Source organism: Dama dama, chromosome 1 (genome assembly GCF_033118175.1).
Source record: "Dama dama isolate Ldn47 chromosome 1, ASM3311817v1, whole genome shotgun sequence".
NCBI classification, from domain to species: Eukaryota; Metazoa; Chordata; class Mammalia; order Artiodactyla; family Cervidae; genus Dama; species Dama dama.
Window position 1 is genome coordinate 80736604 of NC_083681.1, and position 27264 is coordinate 80763867.

Sequence of the window (27264 nt, forward strand, 5' to 3'; positions counted from 1 at the left end):
TGAGTTTCCCAAATTTGCATACCAAGTGTAGCACTATAGTAGCATTATCTTTTTGGGATTTGATATAACTCAGCTGGAATTCCATCACCTCCATTAGCTATAATCACCTCCATTAGCATTGTTCATATCAATGCTTTCTAAGGCCCACTTGACTTCACACTCCAAAATGTCTGGCTCTAGGTGAATGACCATACTATCCTGGTTATCTGGGTCATTAGAGTTTTTTTGTATAATTCTGTTTATTCTTGCCACATCTTCTTAATATTTTCTTTTGTGTTAGGTCTTTACAATGCCCATCTTAGAAAGAATTGTTCCCTTGACATTTCCAGTTTTGTTGAAGAGATCTCTAGCTTTTTCCAATCTATCATTTTCCTCTACTTCTTGCTTTGTTCGCATAAGAATGCTTTCTTATCTCTACTTGCTATTCTCTGGAAATCTGCATTCAGTTGGGTATACCTTTCTGTTTCTCCTTTGCCTTTCACTTCTCTTCTTTTCTCAGCTATTTGTAAGGCCTCCTCAGACACCATTTTGCCTTTTTGCATTTCTTTTCCTTGGAGATGATTTTGATCACCACCTCCAGTATAATGTTACTGTGATTTGTCATGAAATCATGGGACCGGATGCCATGATCTTCATTTTTTGAATGTAGAATTTTACACCAGCTTTTTCACTCTTCTCTTTCACCTTCAACAAGAGGCTCTTCAGGTCCTCTTCACTTTCTGCCGTAAGGGTGGTGTCATCTGCATATCTGAGGTTATTGATATTTCTCCCAGCAATCTTGGCTCCAGCTTCTGCTTCATCTAGCCTGACATTTCGCATTATATACTCTGCATAGAAGTTAAATAAGCAGGGTGATTACATACAGCCTTGATGTACTCCTTTCCGAATTTGGAACCACTCCATTGTTCCATGTCCAGTTCTAACTGTTGCTTCTTGACCTGCATACAGGTTGCTCAGGAGGCAGATAAGGCATTCTGGTATTCCCACCTGTTGAAGAATTTTCCTCAGTTTGTTGTGATCCACATGGTCAAAGGCTTTAGCATAGTCAATGAAGCAGAAGTAGATGTCTTTTGGAATTCTTTTGCTTTCTCTGTGATACAACAGATGTTAGTAATTTGATTGCTGGTTCCTCTGCCTTTCTTAATTGAGCTTGTACATCTGGAAGTTCTCAGTTCACATACTGTTGAAGCCTAGCTTGGAGAATTTTAAGCATTACTTTGCTATTGTGTGAAATGAGTGCAATTGTGCAGAAGTCTGAACATCCTTTGGCATTGCCTTTCTTTTGGATTGGAAAGAAAATTGATTTTTCAAGTCCTGTGGCCACTGCTGAGTTTCCCAAATTTGCTGGCATATTGAGTGCAGCACTTTCACAGCATCATCTTTTAGGATTTGAAATAACTCAGCTGGAATTCCATCACCTCCACTAGCTTTGTTGTTAGTGATGCTTCCTAAGGCCCACTTGACTTCACACTCCAGCATGTCTGGCTCTTGGTGAGTGATCACAACACCATCATGGTTATCTGGATCATTAAGATCTTTTTTGTATAGTTCTACTGTGTATTCTTGCCACCTCTTCCTGATATCTTCTGCTTCTGTTAGGTCCATATGGTTTCTGTCCCTTATTGTGCCCATCTTTGTATGAAATTTTCCCTTGGTATCTCTAATTTTTGTGAAGCGATCTCCAGTCTTTCCCATTCTATTTTTTTCTTCTATTTCGTTGCACTGATCACTGAGGAAAGCTTTCTTATCTCTACTTGCTATTCTCTGGAACTCTGCATTCAGATGTGTATATCTTTCTTTTTCTCCTTTGCCTTTCACTTCTCTTCTTTTCTCAGCTATTTGTAAGGCCTCCTCAGATACCACTTTGCCATTTTGCATTTGTTTTCCAGGGGGATGATTTTAATCACTACCTCCAGTACAATGTTATGAACCTCTGTCCATAGTTCTTCAGGCACTGTCTGTCAGATCTTATACCTTGAATCTATTTCTCACTTCCACTGTATAACTGCAAGGGATTTCCCTCAAGTCATACCTGAATGGCCTAGTGGTTGTCCCTACTTTGTTCAATTTAAGTCTGAATTTTGAAATAAGGAATTCATGATCTGAACCACAATCAGCTCCCAGTCATGTTTTTGCTGATTATATAGAGCTTCTCCATCTTTGGCTGCAAAAAATATAATCAATGTGATTTCGGTATTGACCATCTGGTGATGTCCATGTGTAGAGTCATCTATTACGTTGTTGGAAGAGGGTGTTTGTCATGACTAGTTAGTTCTCTTGGAAAAACTCTGTTAGCCTTTGCCCAGCTTCCTTTTGTACTCCAAGGCAAAGCTTGTTACTTTGTAACAGGCATACCTGTTACTCCAGGTATCTTTTGACTTCCTACTTTTGCATTCCAATCCCCTATGATGAAAGAAAGCTAAGCACTGAAGAATTGATGCGTTTGAACTGTGGTGTTGGAGAAGACACTTGAGAGTCTCTTGGACTGCAAGGAGATCCAACCAGTCCATCCTAAAAGAGATCAGTCCTGAATATTCATTGGAAGGACTGATGCTGAAGCTGAAAGTACGATACTTTGGCCACCTGATGCAAAGAACTGACTTATTTGAAAAGACCCTGATGCTGGGATAGATTGAAGGCGGAGGAGAAGGGGACAAGAGAGGATGAGATGGTTGGATGACATCACTGAATAAATGGACATGAGTTTGATTAAGCTCCAGGAGTTGGTGATGGACAGGAAAGCCTAGCGTGGGTCACAGAGTTGGACACAACTGATTGAACTGAACTGATGATGAAAAAGACATCTTTTTTGCTATTAATTCTAGAAGTTCTTGTAGGTCTTCAGAGAACCATCCAACTTCAACTTCTTCAGCATTAGTGGTCAGGGCACAGACTTGGATTACTCTGATATTGAATGGTTTCCCTTGGGAATGAACAGAAATCATCTTTCATTTTTTATTTTGCACCCAAGTACTGTATTTCAGACTCTTATGTTGACTAGCACACTTGTGTGATCTATTAAAGTTATCTATGGCCACCAGAATTCTGATGTTCATGGGGCCTCTAGAGATGAGACCATCCAGACTTTTCTCAGGGATTGGATCATTTAAAAGTTTTATCAGTGAATTTTTAAATGAATTTTCTTGCTTCTAGGATTATATTCATAGCTCTTTTTTTATTATTATTTCAAAGTTCTCTTCTCTTTTACATCTGAACAATCCAGTTTTCATTGTTATACCCTGGTCACTTTCTCAACAGTCTGAGTTTCAAACCCATTATAGTCATTAAGCTAAGAAGATATTTCTTCCCAGGCCTTTCACTGACTCTTGAGTATGATGTGCAAGTTTGTAAATCAGTGCTAGCACTTGACCTACATACATAAGCACAGTACATCTACACAGAATCAGGACTCCTCCAACCAATGGACACACACACTAATAACACAGGAGACCCTGTCTTATTCCTGTAGAGCTTGTGAGCATCTCACAGGACATTCATCCTTTGAGCTAATCTAAGTGAACTCTGTCATTCATAAAGAAGTCTTTTGCACATGCTAAAGACTGGCATATTGATATGCCAGTCATAAAGCCACTGCCTGGGCTTAGGATACCTACTTACCTGAGCAACCATGAGAAGAAAAGAAATGAATATTGTGATAAGCCAGCTACTTATCTATGTTATCAGCTGATAACATAGAAAGTAACACAGATCCATGTAGATAGCAAAGTTCCCCAAAGTATAATCAGAGATCAAACAACACATTGATTTAAAAAGGCAACTATTATTAATAGATACACACTTCTACATATAAAACAGACAAACAACAAAAACCTACTGTTTGGCAGGGATCTATATTCAGTATCTCATAATGGTCTAGAATGGAATAGACTCTGAAGAAACAATATGTGTATATAAACACACATATATATCATTTGCTGTATACCTGAGACCAATGCAACATTGTTCATCACCTACATGTCAATAAAACTCTTTGTTTTGAAAAGTAGAAAACTACTTTTGGGGGGTTTCCCTGGCAGCCCAGTCATTAAGACTTCTCCTTTCAATGCAGTGGGTGTAAGTTTGATCCCTCATCAGGGAACCAAGATCTCACATGCCTCACAGCCAAAAAAAAAAAAAAAAAACCCATAAAATAAAATCAATATTGTCACAAATTCAATAAAGACTTCCAAAGAAATGATCTGCATCAAAAAATTTTTAATTAATAAGTTTTAAAAAGAGAATTGTTAGAGATATGTATCTCTTCATTGAAACCCCCCACCCCCCCCAAAAAAAAAGTATAAGTCCCATAACAATTTGAGGACACTTTACAAATGACTACTCATCTGCCTCTTCTCCAGAAAAAAAAAATTTTGTAACTTATTTTAAGCATTTTGCTTCTGTTAATTTTTTAAGATTTTTTTTTGTTTAAATTATGCATAATTATACTTATTAAATAAATAAATGTATATTCATAAAATTAAAGCATCATAGATTTAATTATTAAAATAGATTAATAATTATGTTCATCTGTACTCCCTCTCCACTGAAGGAACTAATTCCTTTCTTGCATGTTTATCTCACAGTCCCAGTTGGTGGAAGATTTCCAAGAACTGCGGAGGACATTAGAGACCATGAATATGTTCAATGCCAACCTGGGGTTCTTCTCCCTTCACTTCGCCCAGGTCTTGATTTTGGAAGCCCTGGCTTGGATAATAGTGTGGCATTTTGGCAATGGCTGGCTTATCACAATGCTCATTTCTCTTCTTCTCACGGTTGCTCAGGTAAGTAGGTGTCCTAAGCCCAGGCAGCGGCTCTATGGGAAGCCTCAGAATTTTTTCTTCCCTCTTTAAACTGGTGTCAGCGGCTGCCTGGCACTTCCTGGCAAGCTACTCATCAGTGTCTGACACCAGCAAGTTATCAAAACCCACTGGGCCCCAGTTCTCTCATCTGTAACACGGGGTAATGATTTTTTTATGAAGATATTCTCAGGAGAACTAAACAAGTTACTCTGTAGAGTGCCTAGCACAGACACTGGCATGTGGTAAATATCCTTGACAGTTGCTACCCTTTGCCCAATAGTATCCACACAATGTCAGTAACTGAAGTTCCGTTCTAGACCATGTAACCTTTGCCTTTATCTTTCATTCATTAAAAAAACCAACATTTTCAATGGTTGTTCAATGATTTTTATTAAGACTATATGCACATACGTGAACTTATTTTGTTTTCTTTTTAATCGCTCAGTTGTTTCCAATCATTTTAGACCCCGTGGACTGTAACCCCCAGGCTCCTCTGTCCATGGATTTATTCAGACAAGAATACTGGAATAGGTTGCCATTCCCTTTACCAGGGAATCTTCCTGACCCAGGGATCAAATCCGAGTCTCTCATATTACAAGCAGATTCTTTACCGTCTTAGCCACCATGAAGAAAGGAAGCCCCACATACAGTTCAGTTCAGTTCAGTCGCTCAGTCGTGTCTGACTCTTTGCAACCCCGTGAATCGCAACACACCAGGCCTCCCTGTCCATCACCAACTCCCAGAGTTTACTCAAACTCTTGCCCATCAAGTCAGTGATGCCATCCAGACATCTCATCCTCTGTCGTCCCCTTCTCCTCCTGCCCCCAAATCCCTCCCAGCATCAGGGTCTTTTCCAATGAGTCAACTCTTTGCATGAGGTGGCCAAGGTATTGGAGTTTCAGCTTCAACATCAGTCCTTCCAATGAACACCCAGGACTGATCTCCTTTAGGATGGACTGGTTGCATCTCCTTGCAGTCCAAGGGACTCTCAAGAGTCTTCTCCAACACCATAGTTCAAAAGCATCAATTTTTCAGTGCTCAGCTTTCCTCACAGCCCAACTCTCACATCCATACATGACCACTGGAAAAACCATAGCCTTGACCAGATGGACCTTTGTTGACAAAGTAATGTCTCTGCTGTTTAATATGCTATCTAGGTTGGTCATCACTTTCCTTCCAAGGAGTAAGCGTCTTTTAATTTCATGGCTGCAATCACCATCTGCAGTGATTTTGAAGACCGAAAAAATAGTCTGACACTGTTTCCACTGTCTCCCCATCTATTTCCCATGAAGTGATGGAACCAGATGCCATGATCTTAGTTTTCTGAATGTTGAGCTTTAAGCCAACTTTTTCACTCTCCTCTTTCACTTTCATCAAGAGGCCCTTTAGTTCTTCTTCACTTTCTGCCATAAGGGTGGTGTCATCTGCATATCTGAGGTTATTGATATTTCTCCCGGCATTAATTCATACCTATATGTATGTATCTATATATGTGTGTGTGTGTGTGTGTGTGTGTATTCACTATTTATACATGCTGTTTAATAATAAAAGAGTCTATTTAAAATGTTATATATATAATATGTATTTTTAAAAAAAATTCCCTGAGACCCTAGCCAAAAGCTTCACTTCACCAATACTTATCAATACATCAGTCTATGAAGAGAGTCTATTTATTATTACATGATAATAGGATCATGGATTCTGCAGAAATGGCAATCAGCAACTGGCGTGTAGCAGGGCAATTGATAAATCCTTTGAATGAAGCACAGACTTCTGAAGAGGGCCTTCTATGCCCACAACACTGCATTGTGGACACAAAGGGAAATGCACCTGACTCTGCACTTGGGCAGCAGTCATCCAGTGGAGGAGATGGTCATTTAAATACCTAGACAAGATACAAGGCAGAAGGGAAAGAAACAAGCATGCGCTCTTGGAGCAGAAAGAGGCATCTAATTCTAATTGAGGCAATTGGGGATGGTTTCATGGAGAATTAACATCAATGTTAATTACAAAATTTTATATGCTAATTTTTTTCTTGAAAAGTCAACTTGCTTTATTCTTTGAGAAGCAACTTTTGGAATCAAGAAAGGAAACAAATACTTCTTTGACTGCTTAGGATTATCAGGAATTTTACATGTATTTTGCCTGCAAGACAGCTGAATGAGCAAGGTATAATGTTATAATCCCTGCTTCTCAGACAAAGAACTGAGTTCAGAGCCACCAACTAGCTTGCCAAGAGTTGTATAACTTGTAAAGTGGTGAAGGCAGTTCAGAGCCCTAGTCAGCCTGACTCCAAAGGCATCCTCCTTCCATTCCACACTGGACGATTCTGACAGTAGAGAGAACATTCTAGGCTTAGAGAGCCACCTGTGCAAAGGTGCAGGGACGGGAAAGCACTCAGCAAGTGTGACAGATACAGAGATCTCCACTGTTCTCATGGGTTCCCGAACCTACCAGCGGGCTCACTTACTGCTTTCTTCTTTCCTTGTCAGCTTCTCTGACTGCAACCTTGTCTCTTCCAGGCTCAGGGTTCATTTCTGCAACATGACATGGGACACCTATCCATGTTTAAGAAGTCCAAGTGGAACCGCCTGATGCAAACATTTGTGATGGGTCATATCCAGGTAAATGTTCTAGGGCAATGATGGGATTCTGAAAGTCATTTCCCTAAGCAGTGGTTTCTACATATGCTTATCAGCAAAAATTTTTAGCACACACCCCAAAAGTAAATGTAAATATACAAACAATGTAGTGAATATATATAAGTATATATATATATATACATATATACATATATATATATATATATATATATATAACATAACATTATAACATATATGCTAAAATTAGAATTTTAACTGTTTAGGAGGAAAGGTTTATTTTTATTAAGAAGTTCTGTTTTTTTCTTAGCCAATAAACTATTTGGCCCAATCCCTGGTACACCACTAAAGAAACACCTCTCAGGAGATATACCCTACAAAGTCATGAGTAGGGATATTCTTAGAAGGGATCCGGACATGTACCTCTGGGGGGCTAGGGGAATCCAGCCAACCATTTTAGCCCTGGGAGGACTATGTATAAATAAAACAAAAGATGCAGAATAGAGAAAAGTTTAACAAAAGAGAGAAACCAAGGAAAGTTAGATGGCTCCGTTTAAGAGTTGAGGGTTGCAAAACCCAGACTGCCGGAAAAAGCAGGGCAGTTGGTCTTATCTTCCTCACATATGCTCCAGGAGGACAGGCACACTGCCCTATGCACCCCTGAAATGCAGCGCCTAGCAGAGTGCCTAACACGCAGTAGGCCTTCCATAAGCATGTGTGGAATGCATGAAGGGATGGATGGAGGAATGGAACCATGGGTGGAAACCTGATAACAGTACAAGGATTGATGACAGTCGGTTTCAGCCCTGGCTCTGATAGTTCTGACAGATTCTGACAGTAAGATTCTATCTCTGGCTCTCAGAGTTCTCATCTCTAAAATTAGGACTTCAGCTGGATCTCAGCTTTTCTATGATGTTCTAGGATTTGGTGAGAAACCAAATGACAGAATGGTCTCTGTTCATTTCCAAGGCAAACCATTCAGTATCACAGTAATCCAAGTCTAGCTAACTCTGCTAGCCTTTGCCCTGCTTCATTTTGTACTCCATTTCTGTATTCTTGCCTTGATAACCCCATGAACAGTATGAAATGGCAAAAAGATATGACAGTGAAAGATGAACTCCCAAGTCGGTATGTATCCAATATGCTACTGGAGAAGAGTGGAGAAATAACTCCAGCAAGAATGAAGAGATGTAGCCAAAGTGAAAACAACACCAAGCTATGGGTGTGACTGGTGGTGGAAGTAAAGTCCAATGTTGTAAAGAGCGATATTGCATAGGAACCTGGAATGTTAGGTCCATGAATCAAGGAGAATTGGAAGTGGTCAAACAGAAGATGGCAAGAGTTAGCATCGACATTTTAGGAATCAGTGAACTAAAATGGACTGGAATGGGTGAATTTAATTCAGATGACCATTGTATCTACTACTGTGGGCAAAAATCCCTTAGAAGAAATGAAGTAGCCATCATAGTCAAGAAAAGAGTCCAAAATGCAGTACTTGGATGCAATCTCAAAAATGAAAGAATGATCTCTTTCATTTCCAAGGCAAACCATTCAATATCACAGTAATCGAAGTCTTTCCCCAAAACACTAATGCCAAAGAAGCTGAAGTTGAATGGTTCTATGAAGACCTATAAGACCTTCTAGAACTAACACCCAAAAAAGATGCCCTTTTCATTATAGCGGACTGGAATGCAAAAGTAGGAAATCAAGAGACACCTGGGATAACAGGCAACTTTGGCCTTGGAGTACAGAATGAAGCAGGGCAAAGGCCAAAAGAATTTTGCCAAGAGAACACACTGGCCTGTCACAGAAAACACCCTCTTCCAACATTATTACTCCTGTATATATTCCAAATATTTTCACTTTAACATGAAAGAAATACAAAAATTATTAATATATTTTACATTTCTTTTTTCATTCTGAGGCTTTGAATCTAGTATGTATTATATACTTACACGGCCTGCCTCAATTTGAGTGGTCAGATGCTCAGTGGCCACACATAGATAATGGCTACTCTACTGAGCACTGCAGATCTAAAATACGTGTTAATCAATTTTTGAGAGATGTCAAATATGCAATAAAAACTATGACTATTGCTTATTTTTCTATAAATGATTAACATAATAGAGGAAGAGAAGAGAAATTGAATATCTCAATATGCCAGCATTCTACTTACAGCATCTCATGTCTCTTCACACAACCCATACAGGTAAATGTCATTATATTATACTATATTTACTGAAGATGAAGTTGAACATCAAAGGGTAGATAATTTTCCCAAACCACACAGAAACATTTATACACCCAGTGGATGCAACTAAGTTGATGTGCTTCCAAATCCTTTTCTCTGTTAAAACGTTCAGATATTCACTGAAAGATAGAAAATCCCAAACAACTTAATCAGAGGTGACATGAGCTCGGCATCAACTAAAATGCTTTTATTGTCACTTATATTTAATGAGATCATTGACGCTTGAACATGTGATGATCAGAGGCAAGCCCCCATAGGAGATGACTTCAGACCCATAACTCTTTAAAATATTCATTGAAGTAGGAACCCTGGGGCCATTTCCTTCCCAGAACTAATTAGTTTTAGAGCTGAAGATTCTTTATTTATAAAATGAGAAGTGTACTCTCTGCTCTACCTATTTCATATTTCTTTTTAAAAGGAGGGCAATAAAAAGAAAGATGGAAAGACATTTCAACGGTTTTTATTCTTCTTCATTATCAGGAGTTGTTTTACGCTGGAATTTGTGTTCCTGGATAAGATAATTATTTGCTGGTAGGCTTTTAAAACCTCTAGCCAAAGAATCATGCTGTGACCCAGGCATGAGGGACAGCATGTTCCAGGAATCCATATCTTAATTAAACTTTGGAGATGTAGGCAGAAAACTCTGATTATTACTATTCATGAGCTAGTCATGTCCAACTCATTCTGACCCCATGAATGCAGCACACCAGGCTTCCCTGTCCTTCATCAGTTCATAAAGTTTGCTCAGACTCATGTCCATTGAGTCAGTGATGCCATTCAATTATCTCATGTTCTGTCATCCCCTTTTCCTCCCGCCTTCAATCTTTCCCAGGATCAGGGACTTTTCCATTGAGTTGGCTCTTCACATCAGGTGGCCAGTATTTTGGAGCTTCAGCTTCAGCATCAGTCTTTCCAATGAATATTTAGGGTTGTTTTTCTTTAGTTTTGGAAAACTCTGATAATGAAAGATATTTCAGGAGAGAAATCTTGCAGCTAATGAATGTTCTCTTCTCCTCAGGGCTTATCTGCAAAATGGTGGAATAACCGGCACTTCCAACATCATGTCAAAACAAACATCTACCCCAAAGACCCAGATATTGATGTAGGCCCACTTTTTGTTATTGGAGATTTACAACCTGTCAAGGTATGTTTAGAAATCCTAAGCACTAGAGAAGTGTTTCAGGAAGTCGTTCTTGGAAAGGTCTACACCTTTGTCTTGAGGAGATCAGGCTGGAGATTCTGACTTCAAGCATGATTTCAGAGCATCTCTTCTTCTTTTAAGTCCACGATATAGATTTTAAATAAGTGAATCTGGTTTTGAAAGAAAGAATAAAATGTGAAATTAATGACTAAATGATCTTAAAAGTCTTTCGGGCTTAATCACTCATAGAAGGCATGGCAGAACACTCAACAAGTGCTAAATCACAAAACGTCTACATATGTCAACTAATTATAGCTGTTGGAAGAAACTAAGTTGTTATTTTTACTTCTATGTTCATTTTGGTTCATTTACACATGAAACTAAGCTCAAATGCCTCATAATACACTTAGGACCTCACCTCTAATTCAGACCTCTTAAGCAACAGAAAAAGGAAGACAAACTCCAGAATGTCTCAGCTGTTGACTTTCTTAAACCTCAGCTTAAAAACCAGCATGGAAGGATTATTACCAAGATTTTTAGAGTCTGCTTTCAACATAGAAGGTATAAGGATAACCCAGAAAGGTATCCTTCCTCGAGAGGAAATGATGGATCCTGAGAATTAAGTGCTTAGGCAGTGGTTCTATCTCCTTCTGGAAGAATTTAGGAGCTTTCTAACAACAAAGGAGTGTAGCTTGGTCAGTTGCTGTGTGGACTTTGTGGTAACCAGAATTGTGCAACTTTCTGAAAATAGGTTTTCCCAGTTTGGGAAGACAACCTTCTTCCAATTAGGAGAAAAAGTCTCCTGTCGAGATATAAAGAAAGAAAGAAAGCTTGTAGTCTTCACTCAGTTGTTCTTCACCATGACTCCACAAACAAGTCAGAGCTCTCTAAAGTTTGCGAACTCCTGCAGTGAAGTCGCTCAGTCATGTCTGACTCTTTGAGGCCCTATGAACTGTAGCCCACCAGGCTCCTCCACCCATGGGATTTTCCAGGCAATCATACTGGAGTGGGTTGTCATTTCCTTCTCCAGGGATCCAACCAGGGTCTCTCACATTTCAGGCAGACTCTCTACAGTCTGAGCCACCAGGGAATCCCTGTGAACTCCTCGGCTGATCACTAAACTTATGATATTTTGACTTCTCTCCTCATTCCCTCAAAGCAATGGAGATTTGTCTCACTGGAGTTCATGAGGCAGCCTGACTCCCCCCAGAAGTGTCTTCCATAGAACTGTATCCAGTTCACATGCTGCCTCTTCACAGAGGATGGAGACATCATCACTTCTCCACCATTCTAGAGACATATTCCTCGAGCCTTAGGTTTCTGTATACTTTAACTTCAAAGCAACTGCACAACACATTACTTAAAATCATTTAATCTCTAAAATTCAATTGTTTCACAACAAAACTAATAAGGATAAGCCCTAAACATTTCTGTTCTTCCCATTTTACTGTCAGTTTGTACCACGTTTTTCAAATATTCATTCCTTCAACAAGTATTAATTAAATCCTGTAGGGGCCAGGTCCTGTGTTCATACTCTGGAAAAGTTAGACTTCTCCTTTGGAACAATACTCAAAAATCAACCCTTCACCTATATTAGCCAACCCTCCAAAATTTCCCACCAACTCCCTCTTTCAAGTTTCAGTTCAGTTCAGTCGCTCAGTAGCAGCCAACTCTTTGTGACCGTGTGAACCGCAGCATGCCAGGCATCGCTGTCCATCACCAACTCCGAGAGTCCACCCAAACCCATGTCCATTGAGTCGGTGATCCCATCCAACCATCTCATCCTCTGTCGTCCCCTTCTCCTTCCCTCAATCTTTCCCAGCAACAGGGTCTTTTCAAATGAGTCAGCTCTTCACATGAGATAGCCAAAGTACTGGAATTTCAGCTTCAACATCAGTCCTTCCAATGAACACCCAGCACTGATTTCCTTGAGGATGGACTGGTTGGATCTCCTTGCAGTTCAAGGGACTCTCAAGAGTCTTCTCCAACACCACAGTTCAAAAGCATCAGTTCTTTGGTGCTCAGCTTTCTGTATAGTCCAACTCTCACATCCATACATAACCACTGGAAAAACCATAGCCTTGACTAGATGGACCTTTGTTGACAAATTGATGTCTCTGCTTTTTAATATGCTGTCTAGGTTGGTCATAACTTTCCTTACAAGGAGTAAGTGTCTTTTAATTTCATAACTGCAATCACCATCTGCAGTGATTTTGGAGCCCAGGAAAATAAAGTCAGCCACTGTTTCTACTATTCCCCAATCTATTTGCCATGGAGGGATGGGACAGGATGCCATAATCTTAGTTTTCTGAATGTAGAGCTTTAAGCCAACTTTTTCACTCTCCTCTTTCACTTTCATCAAGAGGCTCTTTAGTTCCTCTTCACTTTCTGCCATAACGGTGGTGTCATCTGCATATCTGAGGTTATTGATATTTCTCCTGGCAATCTTGATTCCAGCTTGTGCTTCCTCCAGCCCAGTGTTTCTCATGATGTACTCTGCATATAAGTTAAATAAGCAGGGTGACAATATACAGCCTTAACGTACTCCTTTTCCTATTTGGAACCAGTCTGTTGTTCCATGTCCAGTTCTAACTGTTGCTTCCTGACCTGCTGCATACAGGTTTTTCAAGAGGCAGGTCAGGTGGTCTGGTATTCCCATCTCTTTCAGAATTTTCCACAGTTTATTGTGATCCACATAGTCAAGGGCTTTGGCATAGTCAATAAATCAGGAATAGATGATTTTCTGGAATTCTCTTGCTTTTTTGATGATCCAGCAGATATTGGCAATTTGATCTCTGGTTCCTCTGCCTTTTCTAAAACCAGCTTGAACATCTGGAAGTTCACATTTCACGTATTGCTGAAGCCTGGCTTGGAGAATTTGAGCATCACTTTACTAGTGTGTGAGATGAGTGCAATTGTGTGGTAGTTTGAGCATTCTTTGGGATTTCTTTTCTTTGGGATTGGAATGAAAACTGACCTTTTCCAGTCCTGTGACCACTGCTGAGTTTTCCAAATTTGCTGCCATATTGAGTGCAGCACTTTCCTGGCATCATCTTTCAGGATTTGAAATAGCTCAACTGGAATTCCATCCCCTCCACTAGCTTTGTTTGTAGTTTCCTACCACTTAAATCCAGATGGGAGTAACTGTAAATGACTATCATTATTTTGTCACCATGAATATTATTTTTATTCATGATAGTAAGAGAAAGAAAGGTCAAGTCTAATATCCAAATAACAGAAGAAATATGTAGAAGGGAAAGTATTAAAAGAAGAGGAAAGGCAAAAATCAAACATGGCTCACAGTGTTGTTGTTGTTGTTGTTGTTGTTGTTGTTGTTATTTTTTGGCTCACAGTGTTTTAACTGACTGAACATATGGTAAAATTATAGAGATTTGAATTATCATTCATTCACTAATTACTTCAGCTAGACGTTTATTAAGTGTCTCTTAGGTAATAGAGATAAACCATTACTTCTATGCCTCCTCTCAAGATATTTGCTGCCCTTGTGCATTTGGGTACAGACTAAGTTAACTAAGAAGACCCCTGGAAAATGACTCAAATTTCCAGTGGTAAGATTATATATTATCATGCCTTAAAAATGAGTAAATCACAGGATGAGATCCACGATGGACTTAAAGGAGGAAAGATGAAGTAGATATTAGAGGTTATGACTATGTGTTTTATAACACAACCATTCAACAAATATCTGTTAAATGGATGAATGGATACAAGTAGCCTGAGCTTCAAGCAGAATTCTAAGCATATAGGTTGAAAAAGACCTTGAAAACTTATCAGAAATATTTCTCCTCAATCACTGTTCCATTCCACACCAGGACAAAAATTTCAAAATGGCTCCCATGGATATAATAATAAACAATCACAATCCCTGAAGTCAAATGGAATAAGCCACCCCTGCAAGAATTGCCCACATTTAAATAAAGAAAAAGGCACCACAGTATTTCCTCCCCCTTCAGTTCTGGTTCTTCAGTGGCTTCAGTTTGACAGTAAATGAACTCTGACCAGATGGCTCTTTCTATAGAGATTCTACACACACACACACACACGCATGGGCACACACACACACATGACCTTGAGTATAATAACAGAAGTCTATATTGTTCTTACTTTAGTTTTATTTTCTCTCCATTCAGTATGGCAACAGTAAAATCAAATACATCAACTACGAGAAGCAGCACCTGTACTTCTGCATGGGTGAGTCACACAGGGAGCCACAATCCTTATCTTCCCGTTTCCTTGAAGCAAACTGTTGTCAAACCAGAAGGCATGACTGAAATCCTCCCACAGAGAGACGATCCCATGTCTTGTTGTGCCTCAAAAAAGCAGCATGCTTTATTTCAGACTTACCTGGGTGAAATCTGAAAAGGAAAATAGAAGAGAGATTAGGCATTCTTAATGGGCATCTCATCACTCTGGCTACTGTACAAGGAAGGAGATGTTCCAAGAAGGATGGGAGGCAGGATGCCAATCAAGGGGTCTGGTATCTGTGATTCTCGTCCTGGATAAATACAATACTTATGAAGAAGAAAAGGATAGTGGTATATGGATAGGGAGGAAAAATAGGAAAAGAATGCTCAAGCACTGACTGTAGGTAGAGTCTCATGAATAAAAGTCACCTGCAGAGCTTCTGTGTGGAAGAAAGTTGACTGTTCCCACAGCTTACATACAGCTGGAGAAGGTATTTTAGTGGACAGATACACACACACACACACACATGCACACACACACACATATATAAGATAGATCTGGATATGTTCTAGGCTTGAGAGAAAATAGGGTAGCTGAATAATGCTAATACCAATGAAAATATTAGAAGCAAAAATGTTCTGCTCTTAACCAAGTCAAACTCATGATAGATCACAAAGAAAAGATTAGGACCCCAAAATATGCTCATCTAAAACATGCTTACTCATTTGTAAAAGAAACACAAATTAGGGAAGATTCCAAACATTTCCTGTAGATCAGTGGTCCTCACCTAAGAGCATAGTTGCCCCCAGTGGGACATTTGACACCGTATAGATACTTTTTTGATTATCACAAGAAAGCGGGAGAATGGTACTGACATCCATGGGGCAGAAGCCAGGGATGTTGTGAAATGCCTTACAGGACACAGAACAGCCCTGAACAGTAAAGAATTATCTGACCCTAAGATGCCAACAGTGTTAAGATGGAGAAACGGTTGCAGATGATCTGGCTCGCCCAAACATTGGCCACCAGTGGTCATCTGTCTCCTGCCTGACCGGGATGGCCTGTGAGTCCATTTTCTGAGACATGAGGCTCAACCACCACGGCAGCCTCTTCCTGTGCTAGAATTCTGAGGACTTCTCCTAATGCGGTTATTCTCTTTCATGACCAAGAAAAGTGTGGAGGACATTGGTGCCCCAGTTTGAAAGGGAACTATTCCAGCCCAGAGAGATGTGTATTCACATAAGAAAAAACTGTTGGGGTCTCTTGTCTGAACTCTCCTCCTGTGTGTAGTAAAACAATACAGCCTTAGCTTACAAGGAATGGATGAATATTGTAGCTTCACTGCAGCATGCCCAGCTTACAAACCACATCATCCTCAGGAGCTGTTTCATTTTGTCATTTTCTTTCAAATGTCTTTAACTTAGTATGGCAGGTACAAATGAGTCTTACTCAACCCGTCAAAGAGAGATGAAGCTTGACATTTCCTAAAGGTGGCGAGACAGCTTTCATGCAGATTCCTGTAGTAGGGAAAGGTACTTCAGTATAAGCTGAGCTCAACTCTCAGAAAAGAAAGTTGGGAGACTTTTAAAACACTGGGACATGCTAAAGGAAATTAGGGAAAGAGGATAAAGGGAGGGGAAGCTGGTCATGTGGTTAAGCCATGTGTGTCTTCTCACTGGTGCTTATCAAAGTCAAACTCCTTACCCTCCCAAAGGCCTCAGGACAGAGCCCGATCCTCCACGATTGTACTTCAAAGAGATGACTCCCATGTCCTTGAGAAAGACATTTCTGGATCAGGGACAATCCATTCCAGAGGGACACAGTATGAATTTTATAATTGTAAGTTTTCTAACAAATGATTGAATAAAAAGAAGGTCAGAAGCCTACTGAACAAGTAGTAAGTTCTTTGGACAGTCTTGAACTTTCTCAAGAATTTTAAGGGGGCTGGAGTCATCCCAGGAGCATGGCCCTGAACTGTTCTTAGAAACGATTTCTAACATTTGTGCAAGTCTCTTAGTGTGTAGGGTGGACAAAATCATCTGTGCTGACAGTTCACAGGCTTTGAAAGTTTACAGGTCAAATGTGAAGCCTAGTCAGGAAGGGGGTCCAGAGCATCCAACTCAAGTTTGATCAAGGAGAGAGTTGTCAAAATCTGAAGGTTGTCCATATGACTCCTATGTGCTCCAAGCAACTTCACTGGTCCTGGGAGAGATGCAGGCAAATAACTATTTGGCCAGACACAGTATGCCAGCTCTGTATCTGTCACCTTGACATGTTGTGACAGGGTCCAACACGAAGGATCGTGAAGGATTGAAGGATTCCAGGGACCTTGAGAAAACTTAAAAGCTCAGAGCAGAAGCCCTTCCAGGATGCCTTCATCAAGAATGACTCGGATCTTCAAAGCTTCCCTAGTCTCCTTAAGGGAGCTTGAACCAAAGTCCTGATTCAGCCTCAGAGACTCTAAAAGCCCAGCAGCATCCAGGATGTGGTTGTGGATCTCCACCTTGCACCCCTTCTCAGGGGCAATATTCCAGGGGTAGAATGTTAAGGAGATCAACTCCCACTAGCTTGCATAGGAATCATATCTGCTCATTTGTTCACCATCTTCTTGTTTTGTTTTTGTTTTCAGTTGGGGTCCCCCTTCTTGTACCAGTATATTTCAACCTGAAATCCATTCTAGAGATGTACCACGGAAGGGACTGGAAGGTGAGTAACTCGATTCCTTCTCTAAAGCTAGATCAGGCTGGTAGAAAGGGAAAAATGTAAATGCTTGGTCCTTTCCAGATGCAGCTTCCTTGAGTACCAGGATATAAGATTTAGCCAGTTTTATTTCCACCAGCTTAACTTTCAAGCACTTCTTTCCACAGGACATTGCCTGGGTCAGCAGCTTTTACATTCGCTATTTCATCACATTTGGTCCTTTCTATGGAATCTTCGGAACCATGGGGCTCATATACTTAATCAAGTAAGAAAACAATAATATTACTACTCTTATTACCCGGATGGTCCTCTTACCTTTTTCTGATATTTATGATTAGCAATGATTAGCAGATTATGACACCAGACCTCATTCTTGTAGCTGAGACATTTCCAAGAAAATGTAGGATAAAACAGATGAAATAGTTGAATGAGTTTCTTGGAAACTGAATTTGCCCAATCTTGCCTTTTTTCCCACGTGATTAATTCCCAATTGCAGTATAGTAATCCCTCAGCATCTGAAGAGGATTAATCCCTGGACCCACCTAAATTACCGAAATCCAAAGATATTCAAGCTCCACAGTCATCTATCCATATATGTGGTTCCACAACTGTGAATTCAGGCAACCACTAATCTTGTAGTAGCGTATGTGTTTACTTAAAAATATCCACATTTAAGTGGACCTGCATGTTTCTCAAAGGACAATTGCATTCTGCCTGATCACCAAGTCCTTCAAACTGTAATCCAGCTGGACATCATAATACTTACCAAAGATAATAGGAGGCCAGTCTTTTAAAAAGTTATTTTATGACTAGAGATTTTCTCCAAATCAGAATGACTTTAAACTTAATAATCCTCTTCATCTTCCCAATATATTCCTTCCTTATTCATTTGCATTACTATTCATAACCATAACAGTAGCTACTGTGCATCAGGCAATTTGCTAAAGGCTTTACATGCATTATCTTATTTGATTAGTCAAAAATACACAACCAGGCAATGTAGATAGTATCAATTTCATTTTTCTGGTAAGAGAACTAAAGTTCAGAGAAATTAAATCACTTATTCAAGAGCAAATAAGGGCAGTGGCAGTGCCAAATCACAACTTGTACCCAGTTCTATCTGATGACAACAGCCAACCTCTTAATCACATTGCATATATCTTTAAGTTGTTGTTGCTTTAGTCGCTATGTCTGACTCTTTTGCAACCCTATTGACTGTAGCCTGCCAGGCTCCTCTGCTCTGGGGGTTTCACAGGCAAGAATACTGGAGTCAGTTGCCACTTCTTTGTCCAGGGGATCTTCCTGACCCAGGAATCAAACCCAGATCTCCTGCACTGGCAGATGGAATCTTGACCACTGAGCCACCAGGGAAGCCTGACCTTCAGTTATCTAGGATCTTCTGAGCCTTGCACCAATGCCTACAGAAAATACTGGGGATGCTGCTCTGGTACAGTAGGCTGCAAGACAGGGACTGTGACTGATACCTGGTGTGTAATCTTCAGATATAAAAGGTCTGCAAAGATGAAAATCAAATAACCACCACTTTATTGGAACCTTTGAGTCACTGCCATTTCCTCTAATGCTTGGCCAGATCTGCCAGTGGGTATGCAAGCCCAGTGACTGGAACTGAAACTCCCCAAGGAATTATCTAAACTTCCTTTTATTCTCTTAAAGCTTTCTTGAGAGTCCCTGGATTGCATATGTTACCCAGATGAGCCACATACCAATGAAAATGAGCAAAGAGGAGAACAAGGACTGGTTTAGCACTCAGGTAATAATGCTGTTCTTGGGAAAGCATCCACCAAAGCATCCTGATTACCACCTGCTTACCTCATATAATATTTATTGGAGGCTTGCCAGGCACGTCAACTGTTTTGCATGTAGTTACATTAGATGTAGCTACATGTAGCTACATGCTCAGAGTATTCCCACTTTACAAATGAGAAAATTGAGGTATGAAGAAGTTGCATAACTTGTGTAAGATCATACAGCTGATAAGTGGTAGAAGCAGGTTTTATTTATTTATTTGGCCACACATGCAAGGTCTTAGTTATCCTACCAGGGATCAAACTTGTGTTAAGCACACAGTCTTAACCAGTGGACCAGTGGGAGTTCTGTAGAAGCAGGTTTTAAACTTCAGCAGTTTGATTTCAGAAACTTTGCTCTTAACCAAGGCTTAATAACCTACAGTCAGAGGGCCAATCTAGTCCAGTCTGTGTTTTTGTAGTTTTATTGGAACACAGCTACACTCATACATTACATATTCTCTATGATAGCTTTCATTCTAAAACAGCAGAACTGTGTAGCTGTGATGCAGAATTAAAACATTTACTGTGCGGCACTTTACAGGCAAGTTTTACTAAACCTGCCTCAACATGATACAGCCTTTCAACAAATGTCACACTCCTAGAATAACAGAAGGGAGAACCCTGGAATCCTCCTCATTTCATTGTATAGATAGTGGGGCCCAGAGAATAGACTCTGCATTCTCTGCAAACATGCTGTTAACAATTAAAAGACTTGTCACCCATGCAGAATACCATTGCCCCCTAAGCCTGACACTGGCTGTGTTGTGTAAACTGGAGAATCCAGTCATCATACTGCTTCCTTCTTCATGCCCATTTCCAGATTCAGTGGACATTCCACACAGTAGTGGTTCTCAATCATTTTGGTCAAGAAACCACTCTTAAAAGTTACTGAGAACATCAAAGAGCTTTCATTTTTGGAGGATATATCCACTGACACTTACTGTATTTGAAATTGAAACAGAGTTTTAAAGTATCTATTAATTAATTTAAAGCCAATAAAGGTTAACATCAGAGTGATGACATCATCCTATGTTTAACAGCCTCTGGTAAAACCCATGCTATAAGCATGCATGAATGAGGATGAAAAAGGCAAATACTGTCTCAGAAGTATTATGGGGATCATTTTGACCTTGAAGATCCCCTGAAAGTGTTCCAGGGAATCCCAAGGTGCTCTAACATACACTTCGAGGAACCCTGACATAGAGCATCTGCAAAAATAACATTCAAAATGGCAACAACCCTAACAAGAATTAAATCTTAGAAAGACACTGAATAAAAGTCACATTCATAAGCGTTCCAGGTAGTCTGGAGAATCCCATGAACTTCTTCTCAGTCTGTCTTTGTATAAAATAAAATACATTAGATTAAAAAGGAAGCTACTTGTATATATTAATAAATGTATTTCTATGCACAAAACCCTTGATTAAAGCCCTTGTATACTTTATTCCCCATTTAGAAGTCCTTTAAGTCTATCCTGTGGTAATTATATTCAAACTCCTATAATTTCTACCAGAGTCATACAATCCCACTTCCATCTGCCAAAGTCCTTACTCGTGATAACTTAGTCTTCTGAATTTGAGGGCAAATAGTGACTTAGTCCTCTCAGATCCTATTTACTTCTTCATATCTATTGCCTTATCTATACTTCTTAGCAAAATGCCTTATTTCCCTTATAATTATAAGGTCCCTGAGACCTGGGACTTATTTCTATTCATCATGGTTTGTTACACAAAATGCGTACTCAATCAGCACTTGTTGAATGATGAATAACTAAAAGAGTAACTAAATCTCTTGTTTGACATGAGTTCATTTACATCTAACGTAAGCTTTTTCTTTGCAGGTCTTGGCCACCTGTAATGTTGAACAGTCCTTTTTCAACGACTGGTTCACTGGGCACTTGAACTTCCAAATTGAGCACCAGTGAGTACGAGAAATAGTTCACGATAAAGGGCAAGGGCTGCCACTAATAACTGCCCTCCATATAGTCCAGGGAGGAGCAGTAGACTCACCATCTTAAGGGAAAAAAATGAACCAGGGCTCTCTAAAGGATTAACAGCAATGATAAAGAAAGGAAGAAAGAAATGAAGGAAGTGTCACAATTGCGAGTAAATGGAGTGAAATCTTGGAAAAGTATCAGTGACTCAGTTTCCAGATTCCTATGGGCTTAGGAATTGGTGATTTCTTTTTTTTTTTTTTTTTTCTACATGAGGTCTTTATTTTTTTTGCCATGCTCAACTGCACGTGGGATCTTAGTTACCAGACCAGGGATGGAACCTATGTCCCTGAATTGGGAGCATGGAATTTTAACCACTGGACCACCAGGGAAGTCCTGGGGTCTTTTTAATACAATTTTTAATAATCTGGTTGATAATTAAATGCAATGCTCATTTCTAGAAACAGCAGCAGAAATAGTGACGAGACTTTTATACAAAAAAATTTGTTGCTTACAAAACATATGCAAAATAGCTTAAAAAAAAGGGGGGCATTCTAATTTCCTTCTATGTTATATATATATATATATAAATCTCCTAACTAAGGTTCCTTTTATTTTCCTTAAAAACAAAACCAAAAACGATTAGGCTTAGGCACGATTTGCTGCTGGCTCTGCACAGCTTCTCCCTCCCATGAGCAGCATGTTTCTTTGCATTTGCTTTGTTGGCAAAACCTAAGAAAAATCAGGACACTTGGGTAACCAACTTGTGTTCAAACTTAACTATGCTATACTTCAAATATTTACTTATCTGTGTCTTTAGAGCCAAGTTTACAAAATAAATGAAGTGGAGTCCCTGCTGCAATTTCTAAATGGTATCTGTAAATACTTTATCAATGGGTCAGTTACAGAGAGGAAACGGGTAGTTCACGCCTTGATGCAAGTTAAAACATTAAGAGGCAATTTCTCCAGAGTATCAGGGACGAGGCTTTCCACATTCTCTTTGTCTAAACCATGTGAGTCTATGATAGTCAAAGAAGGAACAAGACTTTTATTTGTTCAAGGAATTTTTTTCATTCTATTTCTCATATTAGGGCTTGAAAATTTCAGCCAAACAAACAAACAAACAAACAAAAAAGATTATTACTCACAGTTTTATTAAAGGAGAGGTTTACATCCAAGATAGTCATCTGGTTGACTAATGAAAACTTGGAATTAAAAATCCACCTCTCCTCACTTCTATTTCTTCCCTAGGACTTTTAGCTATTTACCATGACTTAATATGCATTCATCTATTCTTGCTAAGGAAGTTAGAAAGACAGAGACTAAGACAGAGATCAGTAGGGGCGGGGTGGGCAGTTCAGTATCTCCAATTCTCTGGGTAGTTCTAAATGGTAGAAAGTTCTAAATGGTACACTTTCATTTGATCAGGCCAAAAATAAACAGCTGAAGGAGCTAAAACGTATTCTCTTAGTTCTTCTTAAACATTTGCCACCCAAAAGGCTTGTAGTGGGTTAAAGGATAAGATGAGTCTGCCAGCAAGTTTTTTAACTTTCCAGAACTAAAGTATTGTGCAAGGTCAAGGTTGGGTCTGCGTGGCTGATATCATTTTATTTTGCAAAGGGGGAATGCAAACTTTGGGTTTCTCCTTAGGTCTGAGAAGTTTTATATCTCCTTTCTGTGTTTCCCTAGTCTGTTTCCCACAATGCCACGCCATAATTATCACAAGGTGGCACCTCTGGTGAAGTCACTGTGTGCCAAGCATGGACTGCAATATGTGAATAAGCCCATGTTGAAGGCATTTGGAGATATTGCCAGGTAATAACAGTCCCTCCAACCCACCGCTCTCATTTTCCTTCACTGCTGGTCCCCAGACTCTTTACTGCTTTATGAATCATTCAGCCAATGGCTATTTATTAAGGAACATCCATGTGCCCAGCATGGACATGAGGCTCTATAAGGAGCAACACTAACACAGAAATGATAACAGTAATTCCTACCATTTACCTGCTGCCTTCTGGGTACTTCTTAGTGAAAATGCCTTGATGCCCTACTAAATTTCAAGCTTCTTATAAATCAGGGTTCTTTATTATTTGCCTTTGTATCACCCACAGAGCCTTGATATGCTTTAGAACTTAACCAATGGGAGGGACTCTCAAATTGTCTTGTCCAGGGTTGCAGACTAAGATGCTTGCAGGGTCTGGTGGTGAGTGGGTAACAGGCAGGAAGGCCAGGGGTCTCCAAATGGAGGAAAGAGGCTGCAAGTGCCAGATATTTTTATCTGTCTTAAGCGGCAGGAGGAAACAAACTATCGATATTTTTTTCCTTCTCTACAAATTTAAAAGGAGGTTTCTCTTAAAATGCTGTGTTGCCATGACACCTGGTTTAACCTGAAGATAACTATTCTCAAACCTTGAGTTTACCAATACATTTTTCTTATGGAAATGTTTGTCTTAAGCTCTGTTAATGTACCCCAGACTCTGTCTTCAAGTTGGTTCGCCAAGTGGCTCAACCTACTTGACAAACCGGTATGTTATAGTCAGATATTGTTCCCCTAATCTATGTAAATGAAACTATTTGTATGGTAATCTGCCCTTCTACAAGATTCAAGTCAATCATTTTATGGCCTGGGATGAATTATCTGGTGCCATTTTGAGTTTTAAGACATTCCTTTCTTTTCATTAACAGACTGCTAGTGGCTATATAACATCCAGCTGAAGACTAGCAGGGGGTGCTCTCCGCCCCATTCTGATGCCTATGTCAGAAGCTTTCTCTATCTCCTTTATACTTTAATAAAACTTTATTACACAAAAGCTCTGAGCGATCCAGCCTCATCTCTGGCCCCAGATTGAATTCGTCTCCTCCGGAGGCCAAGAATCCCGGCATCTTATCATTCAACAACAACCTTTCAGTGGGACAGGCAGGGGTGACTCTTCCTATAGGAACTGAGAATCCATACTCATCCTGAAGCATTCATAGTTCCCTAGAGAATCCTGTGCTCGTCAAACTAACAGCCAAAACTTTGGTTGTATAATTTATCTTAAAATTAGGAAAAAGAAAAGCAAGAGTATCTTTTTAAAATGAATAAATAAGCCAGCAAGGCTAGACCTGGTCAGATCTGACCCCTGAACAATGACCCATCTTCACTTTCTACCACTGCCCTCCTCCTTTCCTGCCCTCCCAATACCTGACCTCCCTTCAGCTGCTGCCCCTTGCCACGACACATCCTTGGTCACCTTTTCTCCTACCTAGACTAATCCCCCAACTTGCCACCTGCCTCCTGTCATCTTCTCAAGTTCCATTCACCCTCCAAGCTCACCTAAAAGGTCTTTTCTCCATCTTAGTTCTCCCTTGCCCCCAAGACTAAACCTGTCACATGCTCTTACAGCCCCTGTTTCTTTTCATGTCTGATCCTTGTTACAATCATGATTTAATAGCATATTGGGTAATAAATTATGTAATATGTATCTCTCAATGTAGACCAGAGCTCCAGGTGGAAAGATTCTCACCACTCCTACTCACAGCTGTATCACCAGAGCCTAGAAAAGTCTTTAACTTTATAAAGTAGGAGAGGTAGGTGGATACAGGATAGGTTGGTATATGTATATGGTTTATCTTGTAGAGACTCAGTAGAGATTTTTCTTTTAATATGGAGAAAAGGATAAGTGATGTTTTGGAGTACAGAAGAAAAATAATTGAAAGAAAAATTCAATCTCTTCCATATAGAAATGGTGATGGACTGTAGACTGCCAGGCTCCTCTGTCCAAGGGATTTCCTAGGCAAGAATATTGGAATGGGCTGACATTTCCTTCTCCAGGGGATCTTCCCAACCTAGGGATAGAAGCTGCATCTCTTGCATCTCCTGAACTGGCAGGCGGATTCTTACCAATGAGCCACCTGAGAAGCCAGAAAAGGTGGACTCACATTCTAATACATAAGTCAGTGTATTTGACTCACCCTACTGGCAAAATAAAGACATTTTCCAGATACAGCTGAAAATGATGATGTTGCCCTGAATTAAGTAAAAAAGCAAATGTTCCATGAAGTAGCCCCTTTGACCTTAGTCTCACCTACTCACAATTTTGTCTGCTCCTCTCGCAGGGCCCTGAAGAAGTCTGCAGCCGTCTGGACGGATGCTTACTACAAGCATCCAGAAACATGATGTGGATGTGTGTGAGTCTGTGTTAAAGAGGAAGCCTCAGGCCCCAAAGTGTCACTTGTGCTAAAGGTCATGATACCAAACCTCTATAACGCCTGACTTACTTGCAGTTTCAACCTTCCCCAAAGTGTAATTTTAATCAACTGTCTGTAATTTTCTGATCAACTATCTGTAATTTTTTTTGATCAGCTATCTAGGAGGTAATCTGTTGTGTTTTGTCCCTTCTCCATCCTTGCCCCCAGCCCAGAAGAAGAAGAGGATAAAACCCTTGTCATCCTCTCCCCACCACCAAAAAAGGTGTCTGCCCTAAATATACTTTGCTGAGAGCTTCCTTGCCCCTCCCTTCTTCCAATAAAAGCCTTCCATTTGCCCAGCCTCTCAAAGCCCCATTTGATTAACTTTATTCATGTCACTGAATAAAGCCAATTAAATCATCAAATTTACTCAGTTGAATTTTTGTTTTCTAACAGCTTGTTCAATAATCTCCCCAGAGGAGGAGACCCAAGGCCTGAAAATTTCATGACTCCCCAGATCACTGAGCACTGGGTTAGAATTCAGATTATCCATCCTGCAGATCATTTGCACCCTCTGCTCTTTGGCCACAGGAATAAAGATGGTTTGATTGGCCAGACTTCTTTCTGTCTCCGTAACCAAGCAGGACCCTATGGGGCCTCCTGGGAACAGCTCCCCTCAAAAGGTGATCATGGCACCTCCTCTGCTTTAGCTCCTCTCTGAGGGGCCAGAAAATAGTTGCAAATTTCTTGAATTGTTTTGCATATAGGAACCTATCCCCTCCCCAAAAGGAGGAACTACTTTTTGACCAAGAACTGAGGATGGGAACCTCTGTGCCTCACCATCAACCAGTCAGAGAACTGTACACAGGCTGATCCCAAACCCCAGGACCTCCCCCTCACATGCCCTTACAAGCTGCTCTGCCAAAATCCTTCTGGGAAGTCTAGACTTTTCAGGGCCTGAGCTACCTCCTCTCCTGGCACAGCAGTGCAATGAACTTTTCTCTGCTCCAAACTCCATTTGAGTTTCCTTGGCCTCACTAGGCATCAGGTACAGGAACTTGTGTTGACATGCCTGTATACCAAGTGGTTCATGAAAGTTATGTTACAGCCCTACTTGCAGTTCTTCAACAGACTCCCATGGCTCTTGAAATGAAGATGAAAACCTGGTGACTGCCAACAGACTATACATATCGGTCCTCCCCCATGGGCCCTGCCCCACCTTATACTACTTGCCTCTTCTTCAGCCCAGGTGGTTTCCCTCCAGGCTCACACACTCTTCTGCTGAAGGGTCTTGGCTTCTGAAGCCAGTGTCTGAACTGCTCTGTCATCAGCCCTGCCCTCACTCCTCACCTGGTTAGTTGCCACTTACCTGCAATCCTGGAATCACAGAACCACCCCTAACTGGTTCTGTTTCTAACAAGCCTCTGACACTTTTTCAAAGACAAGAGAACCAAATGCAAGCCAGGCAGCCAAGGTGAGTGCAGAAGAGAGAATCATTGACCTCAAATAACGCCTAGAACCAAAGGTCCCACCACAACCCCCAGGAAACCAAAGGATCAGGGCATGGCTGGAACTTGAATGCCAGAATACTTTTAGAAGTGAAGGGCCCATGGCCCTTGAAGATCCCATGTTGAAACCTGAACCATATTTTACCAT

The 27264-nt window shown here is 40.3% G+C and overlaps 1 protein-coding gene across 1 annotated transcript in view; it reads left to right on the top strand.

The window, feature by feature from the left end:
• LOC133056579 (fatty acid desaturase 2-like protein FADS2B) overlaps positions 1-26033 on the top strand; it is a 39367-nt gene extending 13334 nt beyond the window's left edge. Inside the window, exons 3-12 of the mRNA XM_061142000.1 lie at positions 4584-4781; positions 7322-7423; positions 10669-10794; positions 14943-15003; positions 17627-17703; positions 17865-17962; positions 19372-19468; positions 21346-21425; positions 23128-23253; positions 25537-26033. Coding sequence (XP_060997983.1) covers positions 4584-4781; positions 7322-7423; positions 10669-10794; positions 14943-15003; positions 17627-17703; positions 17865-17962; positions 19372-19468; positions 21346-21425; positions 23128-23253; positions 25537-25597 — 1026 coding nt within the window. The 3' untranslated portion in view covers positions 25598-26033. The remainder of the gene's footprint in view (positions 1-4583; positions 4782-7321; positions 7424-10668; positions 10795-14942; positions 15004-17626; positions 17704-17864; positions 17963-19371; positions 19469-21345; positions 21426-23127; positions 23254-25536) is intronic.
• Positions 26034-27264: the final 1231 nt, after the last annotated feature.